Here is a 17,786-nt window from a genome sequence, read left to right on the forward strand (position 1 = left end):
TTACATCACAGTGTTTCCATCTTTTATTATCAAGCACATCTTGAATACACAATTGCTTTGGCTGTTTCCAAGACAGTATACAAAGTAAGTTAGCCGTGCCGAACTCGATCTTCCTGTTTCTAAGGGGAGGCAGGGCCACAGATGTTCAACATTCGAGCCTTTGTTCCTATGCCTCGATATAGGTCCTGAGATGGAGTTTACTGCAGGGCACAAAGCAAACCCCCAGATGGAAGGAAACAGAGCAGTTCAGGAAAAGCCAACGTACCTTCAGCATGTAGTAGAAGGGGACCCATGACAGGAAGAGGTCGGAGAAGAATTCAGCAATGCTGAACACGCCATACACTACCCAATAGGTCAGCCACTGGGTATCATCTTCTTTGTTGGGACTCTCTATGGCTTTAATTCTGAAAGGCAATAAAAAAGCATGTATCATCATATAGGGAGACCTCAATGAAACACTTTCAAACAGTAGACTTTGACAGCCCGCCCTCCAACAACAAGTAGGAAACTCAGGCAAATGTATGCACCATGTCACTGAGGTAAGAATACAACATAAGGATAGGAAGCAATGTGGAAATAACACGGCAAGCTATTTTAACTACTGGTTACCAGTCTTCCAGTCATCAGAGAAACCTGTACTAGCTTTACCCCAAATCTCCACCCTGCCTGTGCCTCAACCCAGGTGCCTGGAGATACCAATGACTGGGAACCTCCAAATAGCGTCCTGTCCCCAGAGAGACATCAAGAATTCTCTCATGGTGGGGCACCTGGCTGGCTCAGTCAGGGGAGTATGCGACTTTTAATCTTGGGGTTGTGAGTCTGAGCCCATGTTGGGTGTAAATAAAATCTTAGGAAAAATAAAAAAAAGAGTTCTCTCATGGTAACTTAGTTCTTATGTGCTTTTAATAACTGAGGTATATTATGGGTAAACAGAAACTTCCATAAAGGAACTTCTGGAACACAGTTCAGATACTGCCCGAAGTCTAAAACATACTTCTTAACAAACAGGGGAAAACGGAGATCATGGTGTCCATTTGGCTCCGACCATCATTACGTGGTCCTCGGGCTGTGGTCTGTCCTACCCTCATCCTAACAGCGTGACTTTCTCAGTACCAAGTACTGCTTAAACAAACCTCATTCTGCAAATGAATGGAAATAAATTTAAAATAATCTTTTACTTGTGAATCACAGAAATTTCTTCCATGCTTGGGAATCTCTTCGTTCTAAACCTGAATTCCATAATTTTTCATCCTATCCTGACGTATGTCTAGATGCTTATAACTGAGTTGAACTAGAACAGTGAACTCGAAGACGTGTGAGTCTTGTGAGCCTAGGAGCCTAGAGATGGGTTAACGATGGAAAATACTTGGTAAAATGGGTTCCTGAGAGAGGCCGCTAGGCTGCTGAATCATGCTGAGTCACTCACAGAGAAGCCTCTGGACCGGTGAGCAGCAGCTGTGGGTGTCATGTTCGTTTGTGTGCGTGACTGTTTTAAGAAAACCACCAAAGGGGGAGGTTGCAGCTGACTGAGATGAGCGCTGGTGGCGGGAGGGAGGGACAGGGAGAAGTGATGAAGCGAACGGAGCTCTGTAAGCCAAGAGTAGGCCAAAGTGTTTCAGTTTACGTGAAAGAATCACAAAAGGAATTTCAGAGAGCTGCCTGTAAAATAACGGCTTGTAACATGGGGACTACGTCTGTGTTTTCGGTTTCCTCGGACAGGAGCTGGCAAGTGTAATCGAGGACCAAAGGACGAGCGTAGGCAAGCACGTGAGTCCCAGAACTAACAAGAGCATACCCCTAAGGTCATTTTCCCGCCCATTTCTATGTAAGTGGATCTTTTAAGTTATTAGTGTGATAAAGATTTGTTTCTTCAGCGTCGCTCCTGGGGACGCACAGTTACAATTCACTCACGGTCCTGGTTTGAGGAACCAAAGCATTTCATGACTAAGTAAACATGATCCAGTCAACAAACATACCCACATGAACATAAACTGAAATAAACATTCCATGGAAACATTCTGATATTTTCAATTCCATTCTGTGTCATTATTTTTAAGAGGTTAGTCAAGAGCCACGGATTCAAAAACAGAAAAGCCATCCAAACTTCAGTGCTTCAAGGAATAAAAAAAAATAGTCCTCTAACTTATGGACACTATGGATTCAAAAGCTTCCATGTTAATACACTTGGAACACTATGTAGTAACACTGAAAAGTAGGAAGAAAAGAGCTCAAAACTGAACACACAGGTCACGACTCTGTAGAAAACCAGGGCACATGAAAGAAGAAAGGACAAGACCACAGAGTCTTATTCAGTTGAGGAGATTTTTTTAAAGATTTATTTATTTATTTGAGACAGAGAGAGAGAGAGAGCACATGAACGGGAGGAGGGGCAGAGGCAGAGGGAGAAGCAGGCTCCCCGCTGAGCAGGGAGCAGGATCTGGGGCTCAATCCCAGGACCCCAAGATCATGAGCTGAGCCGAAGGTAGATGCTTAACTGACTCAGCCACCCAGCCACCCTTAAGCCAAAGAGATTTTTAATAGAATTTCTCGTATGATTGAAGCATTTAATTATTGTTTTACTTTAAAATAGCACAAGGTTCATTTTTAAAAATGTCTACATGTCATAACATCATCAATTAGTCACAAGAAGAAAGAACAAGAAATAGTCTATAGGTGGGGAACCTGAGATTCAAAAAATGAAGCACCCCAGTCTAGTTATGGGGAGAGAAGAGCTTAAAACCACTGTTTCCTGGTGGTGCTGGTGTGGCTCAGTCGGATAAGCATCTGCCTTTTGGCTCAGGTCATGATCTTGGGGTCCTGGGATCAAGCCTCACATCGGGCTCCCTGCTCAGCCCGGGACCCTGCTTCTCCCTCTGCCTCTGCGGCTCTCCCTGTCAGTGCTCTGTCTCTCTCTCAAATAAATAAATAAAATCTTAAAACACACACACCTGCCATTTCCTGGCTGCTATTTACTTATATACTTCCTTGTCCAAGCGAGTGGACACAGGGGATTACTCAGCAACAGTACGCTCTCCTGCCTCGAACATACACTAAATCACATATCAACTCAGAGTATCAGAATGAGGATGTAGCAATTTCTCAGGACACAGGGACTCCAGAAATCTTAAGAAGTGCTCTATGCCCTTAGGTCATTTCCATTGTGGTCAACATGGAACAGCTACATTTCCCCCCCAACATCATTTATTGACAAGACCGTCTTTTCCCCACTTCATACTCTGGCCTCCTTTGTTGTAGATTAACTGACCCTATAAGCATGAGTTTATTTCTGGGCTTTCTATTCTGTTCCATTGACCTATGTGTCTATTTTTGCACGAGTACCATACTGTTTTACAACAGCTTTATAATAGATCTTGAAATCTGGGATCGTGATACCTGCACAGCTTTGTTCTTTCTCGAGATTACTTTTGCTATTCAGGGTCTTTTGTGATTCCACACAAATGTTCGGATTATTTGTTCTAGTCCTGTGAAAAGTGCTGTTGGCATTTTGATAGGGATTATACTGAATCGCAGACTGCTTTGAGGAGTGTGGACATTTTAACAAGATTACTTCTTCCAATCCATGAGCATAGTATGTCTTTCCATTTGTGTCCTCTTCCATTTCTTTCATCAGTGCCTCACAGTTTTCAGAGTACAGGTTTTTCACATCCTTGGTTAAATTTTACCCAATAATTATTTAGCTTCATAATAGCCCTATGAAATAGGTATTGTTACTTTCATTTTTGAGGGAAAGATTTAGGCTCAGGAAAGAAAAATAACATATGCAGGGCTCGTAGCTACAAGTAGCAGAGAATGGGGGCACCTGGCTGGCTCCTCGGTACAGCAAGCAACTTTTGATCTCAGGGTCATGAGTTCAAGCCCCGTGCTGGGTACAGAGCTTACTTTTAAAAAAAAGGAAAGAAAGAAAGAAAAGAACAAGTAGCAGAGATTGGATTTACACTCAAGATTAACTCTGACAAAGCCTGTGCCTGTTTCACACTAATCCAGGCTGTTTTCCTAGTTAGAACAACTCATCATCAGGCTGTATAACACTTAGCAAAATCTCTGGTACCAAGTAGGCATTTAATAAATCTTTATTGCATTCATATAAATACAAAAAGAGCTCATGGTCTTCCTTTTGGAAGGGACCACAGAAAACAAATAAGAGGAAACGTCAGTCTCAAGGCCCAGATCCGCGGAGAACCGTCCCACCCTCCACCCTGCTTACCCGGGCAGAAGGCAGGCAGAGGTGGGAAGGGCAGGGAGGGCAATCAGCAGTGAACAGGACGGTGTTCTGAGCTGGTGCGCTACCGCGGTTTCTCAGACTTAGATGATGACCCACCTCCACCTAGAAAGCTAATTAAACATACGCGAGCCTGCGTCCTTTTCAGACCTAGTGCTCAGGCGCTGGCATGTAGGGCACAGGGACGACCTTGAAGAAGGTCGTGGAGGTGACCCTAAGGCTGAGCCGAGTTTCAGAACCGCCAGCTCAAAGTTCAGTCTCAGCACCACCTCCCCGTCCTTTCTAGGAAAGAAAATCCAAGTGATGGACTTGGAGCCAATCAACTGTAGCCAAAGGGTAGGCTACCCCTTTCCAGCTTTGAATGGGAGGCCAAGAGAGAAGAAAAGTTAGACAAGGAAGGCACACTGAATAATGTCTATGCTACAATTAGGATGAGTCACTCTAAGGTGATCTAGAATGCTCACCTGAACATTCTCAAATCTGTAAAAGAATTCAAAATAAAAACATCTCCTAAGCAAAACTCTGCTAAACTTTTCAAGAACCAATCTGAAAGTCCTGTATTTGTTTGGCTAGAACACTAACCTCCCTCAGGGCTTTTCAATCCCTAGCTAAACCCTAGAGGAGCTCTGGAACTATCCCCAAAGCAGCTGGCAACAATTCCAACCACTCCCCCCCCACCCCCAGACCTGAGCCACTGTCTCATATATTCTGTTTTCCCTTGCCCACAGCGGGGTATGTTGGCTGCACCACAGACACTGAACCTAGTTTCAGAACCAGTCCTGGGGGGACACAGTCATGAAACTCAGACACCCTGGTCTTAGACTGCTCTCTGCAGACTCTTAACCGCCATATTCTCGCTACTGAGCTGACGCCTGGCCACTTGGGCTCAGTGTTGTGGATTCTTTGTTCTCGCTCCCCTCAGCCACCTACCCTGTTCCAGGGGCACGGCTTGGCCTACCTGAAGCAGGTGGCAACAAAGAAATGAGGCTTGGGTGAGAAGCAGAGACATGGCTAGGGTGCTGAAGGCGATTGTCAATACTACCTATGGGAGTGGCTCACAGTTCTAAAATTTCACAGAGCAGAATTAGAAATTGTCGAGTGTTGAGTTGGAAGCTGTCTTATCTACAAGCTGTTCCTATTCTATATTTTAGAGACCAAAATATGAAGTTCAAAGAGGAAAGACTGGTATTAAAATGAATTTCAACTGAAAATAAAATATTATAGAGTCATGTGTCTACACATTTTTTTAAGGGCAACAATGAACTATGTAAATACATGTTGGTGTATCCACACAATGAAATATTCTGAAGCCTTTAAAAAGGATGTTGACAGAGAAAGATGTCCAAGATATAGCGCTGAATGTAAAAAGGGGATTACTAACTTTGTGTTTTGAAAAAAAGAGAGGCAGATATGTATTTGTATGTGTTTACAGACCAAGAACGGTGTCCAGAAATATATATTTCAAATAGGGTAAAGTTAATCCTGGGCATTGGGATTGCAGAATTTCATTTTAAGGTCTTGTAATGAGCCTGTACTATTTTTTATAACAAGAGGAAGGAAAGAGATTTCCATGTGAGGGAAAAAAACCGAACACCAGACTCTCTACGACTACTTCCTCCTCCGAGACTAGCTCGCTCTCTAGGGCTTTGTCAAAAACTAAAGTGAACATCAGTCACGCTCATTTAATTTCTCTCTTGAGGGAACAGCTCATGGTTTTCTTACAAACAAACTTCTCTAATAATGATCAGACACACGCCGTTGTGTTTTAGAGCATTAAAAGGCCTTTGATAGCCACATAAACACAGAAAGAGAAAAGAGAGTCCAATAGCCCATCACTGGAATGGACTCATTCTAATTTCCTATTTTAAACAAAGCAAACTGTCAAAAAATTATTAATTCCTGTGGAATAGCTAGGCCTTTCCCTTCTTTCCTTCCCAGTGCTCAACTGGCTCTGCGTCATTTCACCATCCTTGGTATGCACCTTGTAATCTTGTTCTACCACTTACTAGGCACGTGACCTTGGGCAAGTTATTCTGGGCCTTAGTGTCCTCGTTTGTCAAGCAGGAATGATACACCTTATCACGTTGTCGTGAAGATTAAATTAATACATGTAAAGCACTTAGAATCAATGACCTGAACTGAGTAAGTTCTCGTTAAATATTACCTTAATAGATGCTTATGACATGATAATAATTTATTATTATTATAGGGAGGCAAGAGACTAAAAGGAAAAGCAAGTGATAAGAACACTCCAGTCCTTCTGGCTAAGTAGGGCTGCTGGAGGGTTAACAGCATGGTTAATAAGGCTAAAAGGAGATTAGAGAATTACCCGTGGGTTTTAACTATACCTCACTCTCCAAACCCCAAATGCTACAGAGAGTAAAGACCTGAAATCCCCAAATCCCGTTTGCAAGTCAATGGGAACAAACTTGGACACTGCTGAGAACTATTTTCAGGCCCATGGTGTGAAGGTAGACTGGCCAAAATTCTTTACCTTAGTTGCTGGATTGGTATTGATACGCAAAGAACCCACTGACCAGACCACTGGGCTCCAGTGACAGGTACTGGCTACCTCCACCTTTCGTGGCCCATCTGTTTGTTTATACCTTCACGGCTATTTTCTAAAAGCAAGGGCAGGATGGAAGTGTGGCCAAAGGATAGCATTAAACACGTGGAAAGAAAACAAAGGTTGCACAGAGATGATCTTGGGCTATACTGAGTCACTTCATTCCTCAGAGAACCTAAAATACTCCCTGCCCCATGTGGTAATCTCCCGCAGCAAATCAGTGACAGCAGCATTCAGACGCAAGCATACACTGAGCTCTGACGTTGCAGACGGTGTAAGCAAGCCCTGGGGCCAAAACAGTGATTCTCAAGGACCGAAAGTCAGAAAGTCAACGGTCAAACCTAGTTCCACTCCTAACTGAAGAGCACATGTGTGCTTGGGGAGGCGTCCTATGAGGAAGGGTTGTGGACGTAGAGTTATGGGAAACTGGAAATCTTAATAGAAACAAAACAAAGTAAAACATGGGATTTAATATTGACAAATTGTTAAAATTATACCCAGTGCTTAGGAACACGTATACCACTGCACCATAACCGAAGGAAACCATTCGCCGTACCACCACATCTTTACGACCTGGAAGAACACAATTTTATTGTCCTCTACTGCTCTTGGAATAATAATCTCTTAAGCTGCTGATGTAGGTATAAGAAAAAATAAGACAAGGAACCAAAAAAAGTAAGTGGAAGAAGTTAATGAAAGAAAATACTAAGGAGGTTCCCCCTTAATCATTTAAAAGCTCAATGACCTAGAGTTAATCACAACTATGATTAAGTCAGTTTCCTTCTTTGTAGGTTAATAAAAGTACCACTCTTAATTAAGCACTTACTGATTGCTAGATTCTGTGCTAAGTGGCTGACATATACTATCCACCCCTTTTACTTATAAGAAAATTGAGTTTTATGAAAGTTAAGCCATTTGCCCAAGAGTTAACAGAGCTAGGAATTATCAGATCCATATATATATATATGCTTCTGATCACTCACACCAAAGAAATTCCAGTACCTACCGCCTGTACTGTATGTGGTTTGTGTATAACTTGGTCACTACAATTCAAATTAGCCAAATAACATAAAATTAAGTAATACATTTCTTCAAAGCACTGGCTTTACTACTAAAACCAGCTGTATCCACCCACAGAATTTTAATTTTAATGAGTCAATTATATTACCAGTGAATCAAAAAAAGCAGTTAATAAAAAACCCTATAACAATAAACAGCTTTGAGATACTGTTGGTAAAGAACAGAAAGAAATCTGCCTGGGATCCATTTACTTTGTTTTATTTTGAATGTGGTAAGTCATATTTAAGAGCAAATATTCCAGAATTCAAGGTACATTATTTGAAGCTTAAAAATGAAGAATACAGACCATAATGTTTATAACTCTTTTTAAGATACAACAGACACACAGCGCGACCACCCGCAGCACCCACTGTGCACGGGAATACTTCTGCTGTATTGATCAGACAGCGTGAGGTGGGAATTCCTGAGCGCTCAAGTGGTTTTCCTGTTCTTTATTACCTTGATGTAGGAGGATGCCATTGTGATGTTATAGGATGCCTACAGTGCACCAAATTAGAAGGGGGAAAATGACCTATTTTAACACATAAACACTAGTTTGTTTCCATGCTGATAAAGAAAACTTTTTTTCTTCTTCATGGAAAAAAAGAAGGTAAGAAGCTATGGGGACACAAAGCTCCACTTGTTCTCCACGGCAGAGCAGTTGTGCTCTCGAAGCAAGAGCATGGATCCCGCACATACAATAAAACCAATTCGCTTATTTACCATTTATATTGTGCCCAACCCTTCTCCCCTATTCAAAAATGAAAAAAGAAGGAAAGAAAGAAAGAAAAAAGAGACGAGATAGCTAGCTCGATAGACCCCCTAAATATGCAGAAAGTATCTTCTGAGGGGAGTGTACAAGAACAGTGAAAAACTACCAGGTCCTTTACTCTTCCATATGGTGTCCTCCTGTACAAAATGACCGACTCAGTGAGATACATACATAAGCTAAATTCACAGGCAAATACGCTTTAGGATGCGTCTATAAAACATCTCTAACCGAGACCGAATATTAAAACAAAAGCCATCATTCAGTAGTCAGACATTTTGGTGTTTAATTACAATGATCTTTTTTTTACCAACTTTAACCATTTTGTGTTTTAATGCAAAATGAAAGATTCGGTCACAGTCAAATATAAACCATGAAGACTGCTGACGTGTGCCGGCCGGAGAATTCAGGCGTCCTGACACCTACACCTGGCTTTGCCCCAACGGCCACGACCCAGGTCCAGTAATTTGTTTGTGGCCTTAGTTCCCAAATCTATAAAAGGCGGCTCTCACCCCAGCAGCTTGATCTCTGGGACCTAAATTAGCTAACTTTTTTTTTTTTTTAAGAGACTCCACACCCAGCGTGGAGCCCAACACGGGACTCGAACCCACGATCCCGAGATTAAGACCTGAGCTGAGATCAAGAGTCGGATGCTTAACCAACCGAGCCACCCAGGTGTCCCTAACATTTTATAACTCAAAACTGAATGCCTTAAACTATTTGATAGTTTAAAAAAAAATGTATGCCTAAAGCAATAAAACAGCAGATGCGAATCCTACTGGAACAACCTTTGTCGATAAAACTGTCGATGGTTCTGTAAATATAATATCTATGTCAAATATAGTATCATAAAGTTTAACTTAAGCCCAAGTACCCTCACAACCTGGACAAGAATAATCTAAACCGACACTTCCCAGACAAAAGAAGGCCACATCAAGATAGGCAGAGAGCAGCCTCAGTTACCTCTGACATGTAAGTGATCCCTTCACCAGCTCACCTCGGCGAACTATCAGAAGCTGCAGGACATGTATAGTGGCTCTGTGACTGAGAGGAGCTGATAAGCTCTACTCCCGGGAACCAGGACAGTGTGCGAGTGACAGACTAACGTCAGAAGAGGTTTGTAAGACCCCACTTCCACTCCAACTGCCACAAAAAGCCATTTCATGAACAATTTTTGAAACTGTTTCTCAACTTTTTTTTTTTAAGATTTTATTTATTTATTTATTTATTTGACAGAGAGAGACAGCACAAGTAGGCACAGGGGCAGGCAGAGGGAGAAGCAGGCCCCCTGCTGCACAGAAAGTCCGACATGGGGCTTGATCCCAGAACCCTGAGATCATGACCTGAGCTGAAGGCAGACACTTAACTGACTGAGCCACCCAGGTGCCCCTGTTTCTCAACTTCTGTATTAACTCATTGTTCCTCAAAATTAATTCATTGGTAATGTTGTCAACAACCACAAAATACCTTAAAATGCCCCATATGTATTTCTAGTGGTTGGAAATACCGGAAGAGATGAGGAATACTGATTTAAAGTCAGTCCTGAAAAAGAGAACTCCAAGATGGGGTGGATGAAGGCAGAAGGACAGATAAACTACACCTTCAGGGCCCTCATGAACAGGAAAAAAAAAAAATCATTAAAATTCAAAGGGAACATTCTAGAACAGAGTATTAGGAATGAGATCTCTTCCCACAACTGCTTTAGAGCCCAGAAAGCAGATCATGCATAAGTAATTTAAATCATTCATCTTACTTGTTCCTTAAGACTTTCTTTTCTCTGTGGCACAGGCAAGGGGGGGAAAAACTAACCAAAATGCTGGCTGTAATTATCTACAAAAATAGTGACATGCTGTTACAAGGATATTCTATCACTTTTTCTAGTTTTCTCCACAACTCCATCTTAAAATAGTTCAGCAGTATTAGCAGTGATACTAAGTGAAAACGCAACCGATAAAAAGCCGACAGAAGTAAAATGGTTACATGTCTGAGATTTCGGGATGCTCGAGGTGAAATTTACAGGATGCCAGCGACTGATCCGAGGGCAGAGGCGGCCAGAACACCGCGTGTGTGCCCAGCGCCCGGAGAAGTCCAGGTGGGGGTTGCGCTGCTCTGCTCCTGAGCTCGCCGGCACAGAGGGGAAAGCTAGTGTAATGGGAACATAAGCAGCTTCGTAGAAATATCTACTCCCAAATTCTCACCCATAAAAAAGGACAAAAAAACATAATTACAAGTTCTGGAAACACACACACACGCCCCTTACTAATGAGTCTGAGAACCACAGATACACACCCTCCAGTACCACGAGGGAACCCTGACTTTGCTCCAGAGGACTTGCTTCTCCGAAACAAGGTGGTGCTAAGCCCTCAGGCACACCAGCGCCTCTTTTTAAAGTCGCCTTTGGGTCCCGAATTCCTCCCCAGATCTTACTTGAGATTTCAGTCCTTGTAACATATGTCCCTGCACTTCGTCTGCTGTGAATCATTAACTAAGAAAACGCACTCTTCCCGGACGTTCATCGTATTACAGTTCTTGTAGTTATTTAGACAGTGTCTTTCCCAAATTTCCCCCCTCCCCATTCCCTTTCTGATCTGACCTCATAGGGGTCATCCCCAAACGGCTTCTCCCTGAGATTCTCTGCCTCCTGATACAGAAGTAAAGGCAGAGCCCCATTCCCTCAGGACATCCAATCCAGTGCGCCCTCCACAGATGGGCTTGCACGGGGAGAACAGAGCGAGTGCTGCAAAGAGCTGTTGTAAATCAACACTACGTAACAGGTGGAAGAACTTGTTACTAACACACTCTAACTCATGTTCACGAAACACTGCAAATGCCTATGTGTGGGCAGATGTGTGCTTCGGGAGGGCAGCCCCCTACTTGAGAGGAACAATACACTGCATGAAGACAATACACTGACAGTGTCACATTGGGAAAAGAAACAGTTCCCATCAACAGTTCACTTTTCACCTGTGCCTGGGTATGGGGTGTGTCTGAGCCACAGGGGCAGTAGTGTAACAGAAAAGTTAAAAACACGGACTTTGGAACCAGAGTCCTTGGGTTGTTTGGTTGGTTTATTTATCTTAATTTTATTTTTATTTATCTGAGAGAGAGAGCGGGAGAGATCACAGAGGGAAGGGAAGGGGGAGAGGGAGAAGCAGACACCCGCTGAGCAGGGAGCCCCACGTGGGGCTTGATTCCAGGACCCTGAGATCATGACCTGAGCTGAAGGCAAACGCTTCACCGACTGAGTCACCCCGGTGTCCCTATTTATTTGCTTTAAAAGTAAGTGCTGTGCCCAGTCTGGGGCTTGAACTCACAACCCCCAAGATTAAGAGTCTTAAGCTCTACCGACTGAGCCAGCCAGGCTCCCTGGGTTTAAATACATTTTACGATCTACTAGTTGTGAGCGTCTGACCAAGTTACTTCTTCCTCTGTTTCCTCATCTGTAAAATGGGAACAATCATAGTATTTACGTCATTGGGGTGCCATGAGGATTACATGAGCTATATTTATAAAGCACCTAACTGGGCATATAGAAGTGTCTACTAAATGAAGTGCTGTGCAGTATTCAGCCATGCAAACTGCTAAAAGCAATAACCCTCTCTGTCCCGGTGACACAGTTTAAAATGGGCTGGTGAGGACACAGAAGATAAAATAACACATCACTCAAGTGGGCATGAGATTTCAAAAGTGCTGCCAAACATTAGACAGAATCTAGTCACCAAAATGCTAGACTCCTATTTAATCTTTTCGAGCTTGGTACTAAAATACGCCTAACTGAGCTTTCACGTTCCTGTGTAGCATCGGGGGGCTGCAGACCAGGGCTGGCTCTGGTGACCCTGGGAAACACAGTCTACCTCTTCTCTCTCTGTGCCTGGATCGTTTGAAAACTAAGGGAATTAGATTACATGCTTGATCTCTCCAGCCCGACTCTGACAGTCCCAGGAAGGTGGTAGCCTGATCTTTTTGAAAAACATGAAATAAAAAGAAAAATTAATAGACATTTTTGTAGAATTTTTAAAAAGTCGCTTAATATGATAAAAAGCAAACTCTCCTCCTTTACTTTTCCTGCAGGGCAAAAATAAAAATAGAAAATAAGGTCATTAGACTTGCTCTCATACTTCCATTTAACCAAAGGAGCAGCGACAAGACTGGAACTCACTCAAGGACCCGGGTGGGGGCTGCCCTAGGTCTCTGGCAACGGACCCTGCATATGAGGGCACACACAGCACGTGCTCCGGGGGCGTCTCTCAGAAGAACTCTTATTTGTGCAATGCCCCTGGAAGCGGGGCTGCACCAGAAAAAAAAAAAAAAGGAAAAAAAAGGGCCCCATGTTATAGGATTCCAAAGATACGAAATGTCCAGAATAGGCCAACCCATAGAGACAGAAAGTAGTAAGTGGTTTCGGGAGACTGGGGCATAGGACAAATAGGGAGTGACTGCTAATGGATCCAGTTTCTTTTGGGGGGCGATGGGAATGTGTTGGAATTTATCATAGTGGTGATGGCTGCACAACTTTATGAACGTACCAAATACTGAACTGTACATGTGCATCATGCCTCAGCAAAAACCTGGGGCAGCATGGGGGTAGGTCTACTTTAGTAAGAGCGGCTCACACGATGCAGTGCCTGCCTTCTCTTCTCAGGAACAGAGCGAACAAGTCAAGAGATGACAGCAATTCTGTCAACAGCTCTTGACAATGAGAAGGCTGGAATTAGATTTCAAATTGCGGTGCAGGGTGGCCCAAACGTCTGGAAACACAGAGGTCGAAGATTAAAGGCCCTGCTCTCAAAGGGAAAGGACTCACCAGAAAATGAGGGTAACCAGTAGGAAGGGGGGGCCTTCTAAGGCCCTAACTGCCTCTCCAGGAACGCTGGCTGGGCCTCCAACCCTCTGGGTTCCAACAGGCCACAACCTGACCCGAAGCCACGTACACCAGGGTCCCACCCACAGTTTTCCCCAGGGGGTGAGTCATAAGACAAGCAAGAAAGCCATGGGAACTTTTCCAAATTTGACTTCTGTGCCCTGCAGCCTCTAAGCCCTGTGCTGACCATTACGTGGTGTGGGTCTCCCCACAATGGAGGGAGGAGAGGAGACAGCTGGAGCCAGAGCGAACGGTGAGAAAGGCTGGGACTGGCAATAGTTGGGCAGAATGGCCACTTCCTTCCAGAGGTCACAGCAGCCAAAATGACCTTAAAATGTAAATCGTATCATGTCACCCCCTATTTAAAATCCATCCAAGGCAATCAGAAAACCTGCAACTCCCAACAACCACCTGGAATAAATGCACACTGATCCCCTGGCCGCGGGCCCTGCGTCATGGCACCTGTACCTCTCTCTCTCTCTCTGACTCCCTCAGCTCCCTTCAGGTGCATCGTTTCCAATGGTTCCTGGCACCCAGGGCTCCTTCGCCTGGCTCTGCTCTTGGCTGGTCTGGCACGTTCTCATTCCTCAAGCCTTAACTCAAACAGTATCTCAGATAAATATCTAGAGGGGGTCCTCCCTGTTATTCCCCACCCCAGCTCCCTATCCATTTTCTTCACAGGGCTTACTTACCACACTCGGTCACTACGTTACTGTTCAGTGTGGTTGACCTTGGTAGACTGTTCATTCAAAGAGAATGGAGAGCATGTCCACCTTAGTCCACAGTGTGGCTGAAGTGTGGCCACCGTGCCTGGACTGTGGCTGGATTTGATTTGTGCTAAATAGATGAACCCATATTTTTTAGAAGAACTCTGGCGGGGGGGCACAGGGAGAATTTTAAGAGGAAAGAGAACAAGTAAAGGGAAGGGGATCCCAAATCATATTTTAAGTTACGCTGATTCAGGCGCCACTAATAACACCGTTTTCAACCATTTTCTGACAATCACACAATTACACTGGTTAAGCAATGAACATACTTGATTAGACGAGCGTTTAACACTGATTGCCTCAATGTTACTCACTGGGGGTCTGTATGCTTTATACCGTGCACATAATCCCATGTCACCCTGACAAAGCAGAGGGTCCCAGGGTCAGCAGGCCATTTTCCCCTCCCTTTCAGCCCATCAACTGTAACATGCACCGGTTACTGCCACTGCTTTACGTCGGGGGTTCAAAACGTGGGCTGACATTAGAATTCTTTACCGATTGTTAAAAGAGCAAGGAGCCTTAAACCCCCCCAAGCCCAGGCGGCACCCCAACCAACTACACCAGAATCTCTGGAGGTGGGGCCCAGGCGTTTGTATTTTTGAAGGCTCCTTCCAATAAGTCCAGTGGGCATCCAAGGCTGAGAACCATTGTTTTAGGGAAAAGTCCAAATACCCACAGAGAGGAACTTTCACTTAGTTCCCTTATGGTCATGGAATGTTATCTTTATTTTAAAGGTCACAGAGTTGGGTCTACCAAAAGGAAGCGTCCTATGAATAAATACCACTCTAGAGACACTATTTCCTGAATTTTTGCTGAAATTACTAAATTTCCTTATTAGATTTTTAGCAGTTTTCTAGCTCCTAGTATGGTATACCACAAATGTCACTTTGCCTCAGAATATTCAAACAGAAAAGTATATATACCTGGTGAATGGAATAATTCTAAAATATGTAAAACCCATGTACATTACCCACTTAGAAATACAAACGCCTCTATCATTTCACAGAATTCCAAGCAATAGACAGGAGCATTTAGCTTCTTGGAAGTAAAAAGAGCCAATACTATTTTGTTGACTATGCAGGGAATGAAAGAATGACTACAAACAAATGATTTAAAAACAAAAAAACAAAAAAACTGAACTCGACTTGCTGTAAAATAGACTAAAAAAGAGATTCCTGCTAGAATTCATCCACTCCAGGTCAAGGGGAAACACACTGGAGTTCTGTCTCCTTCCACCCACACCTGGATCCACACGTCCCACCTAGAAACACTTTTACTTTACGAAAGCCCACACCAGTGACCTCATCACACCAACAGAGGACGTTATGTTTCTCACAGGATTATGTACCAAACGGTACTGACGTGGAAAAGGGTTTTATGCTGTTCAGTATCTCCAAAAATCCATATTCCTTTCTGGTTCAAAATAATTCAAGCAGCTAGGCAGTTACTAAAGTGCCACCCAGGATTTGTTCAAAATGGGATCAAGGACCTCTAAAGCACACACCTGAAAAATGCTTCAAGCTCTTTTTTTCCCCCAAACTTGTATTAAAGGAACGCTTGCAAGTAGAATACACAAGCAGAAGAAAAGTAATGTACTTTTTTGTTATTTTGTCTGATAGCACAGACACGTCGTGCAAGTCATTCTGAATCAGTGTTGCCTACAAACTTTTCATACACACATTATCAGTCAATTACATTTTATGGAAAACTGCTGTTCTTGTACCTTTTTCAGTGATCTGAAAGCCAAACCAGTTTTCCTGGTGTGCCCTTCTTTGGTCTACACATGCAACCTGGACGGTGCTTTAGCAGGGAGTGCTGGAAGGGGAAAGCTCGACATGAAGACAGGTTAGGATATCCAACAGCCAGACTCTGTGGAGTGCTTCTAAACCTCGGCACCAGACCAACACAGTAACTACATGTTAATTTCAATTTAATTGTTCAAATCAGAGCTAACTGCTAAAACATGCTTCCTGCTTTCTAGTCAGATACTAAATTCTAGCTTGTCCTGTAATAGACACAAGAGGTAATACATGTGTTATCTGTGTGTTAGCCTCCCAGCCAAAAAGTTTGTCTTCCTTTATCCCTATGGGTGAGAAAAGTTGCAGAGACCAATTCAATGAAAGAAAACCCACCAGCTTTCCTGGGTAGAGCTACAGACTAAAACGGTTCATTGTGATTTGAATGAATGAAAACACGAAATTGTAGAATATTTTCAAAATAAATACTGTAGAGTAAAAACCTCAAATAGTAATAAATTCAGATCCTAATCTGCTAAGATTCATATTTAAGTTTAATTATATAAATGAATCATTTATATAACCAAGGAGCTATATTAGGGCTGCATCTCAGAAGGTTGTTTTGGGGGGCACCCGGTGGCTTAGTCAAATAAGTATCTGCCTTGGGCTTAGGTCACGCTGGGGTCCTGGGATGGGGCCCCATGTCCATTGGGCTTCCTGCGGGGGAGTCTGCTTCTCCCTCTCCTCCCCACTCGTACTCTCTGTTGATATTTCTGTCTCTTTCTCTCAAATAAATAAATGAAATCTTAAAAAAAAAAGGTTGTTTTTGTTTTTATACTAGGGTGTTTTCCATTTGCCTGTAGTAAGTGGCTAGTCTTTTCAAAATCAAGAAAGCAAAAATCTCTGCAGTATCTGAATTAACAGTAATTCCGAATTAGGGAAGTCTCATTTGATGGGGTTTTACTGTTATACGCATAAGCATAAGGTAAAACACATGAAAATAATTATTAAGGAGAAGGGCTCAGCTCTCTGTACCCAGCTGAGCTCTCCCGAGCAGTGGTCGGTTTTGTGGTAGCACTTTCCATCCGTGCACGCATTACAAGGCACCGCCCCGCCACGATAATCCGATGAAATAAGCATTTCGGCTAGTCATCAGGAGATGAGGCATCAAGTTAAGGCTCTAAAATGTGTAACCTTAAGCACTGTCTACCCTCTGGTGCACTGACCGCTCTCCCAGGAAAATGGGGCTGCGTACGAACGAGGGCAGCCCCGGATGGGGGTGGGGAGGGCACTTACGAGACATAGGCCGGGTAGCCAAATCCTATCAAGTTGCAGAGGAGAGAGGCTCCATAACCGAACGCCAGGTACAAAGCCACCAGCCCGATGACACCTGGAGACACAAGGAGAGAAGTGGGTCCGGTGGCACGAGAGGCGCTAAGCGGGACAGCCCCCGCCCACGCCGCAGGGCTCGGCCTAGTGCAGGCGACGGGAAAAACAAACGGCCGCAGGGCTGGACCCGGGGCTTTTCGCGGCTCCGCCGTCCGTCTGGGGACTCCCGGCGGCCGCTCCCTCCCGCAGGGGCCCCGGCCGAGGGAACCGCGCCGCACCGAGGGTCTGGGGAGGCCCCTCCCGTGCCGGCGGACAACCTTCTCCGTGCCGAGCTCGCCGGCGGTCTCGAAGGACCGCGCCCGTCCGCCCGCAGGACGCCCCGCCAGTCGGCGCCAAGCCAGCGCGCTGCCACCGGGACGCGGGGACAGACACGTCAGCGCCGGCCCTCCCGCGCCCCGG

General features: G+C 44.2%; 1 protein-coding gene across 1 annotated transcript in view; it reads right to left on the reverse strand.

Annotated features, from left to right (window-relative positions):
• REEP5 (receptor accessory protein 5) overlaps positions 1 to 17,782 on the reverse strand; it is a gene marked incomplete at its 5' end in the record, with an annotated part of 34,937 nt that extends 17,155 nt beyond the window's left edge. The window contains 2 exons of the mRNA XM_034655652.1: positions 266 to 404; positions 17,295 to 17,782. Coding sequence (XP_034511543.1) covers positions 266 to 404; positions 17,295 to 17,782 — 627 coding nt within the window. The remainder of the gene's footprint in view (positions 1 to 265; positions 405 to 17,294) is intronic.
• Positions 17,783 to 17,786: the final 4 nt, after the last annotated feature.

Source organism: Ailuropoda melanoleuca, chromosome 3 (assembly GCF_002007445.2).
Source record: "Ailuropoda melanoleuca isolate Jingjing chromosome 3, ASM200744v2, whole genome shotgun sequence".
Taxonomy (NCBI): Eukaryota; Metazoa; Chordata; class Mammalia; order Carnivora; family Ursidae; genus Ailuropoda; species Ailuropoda melanoleuca.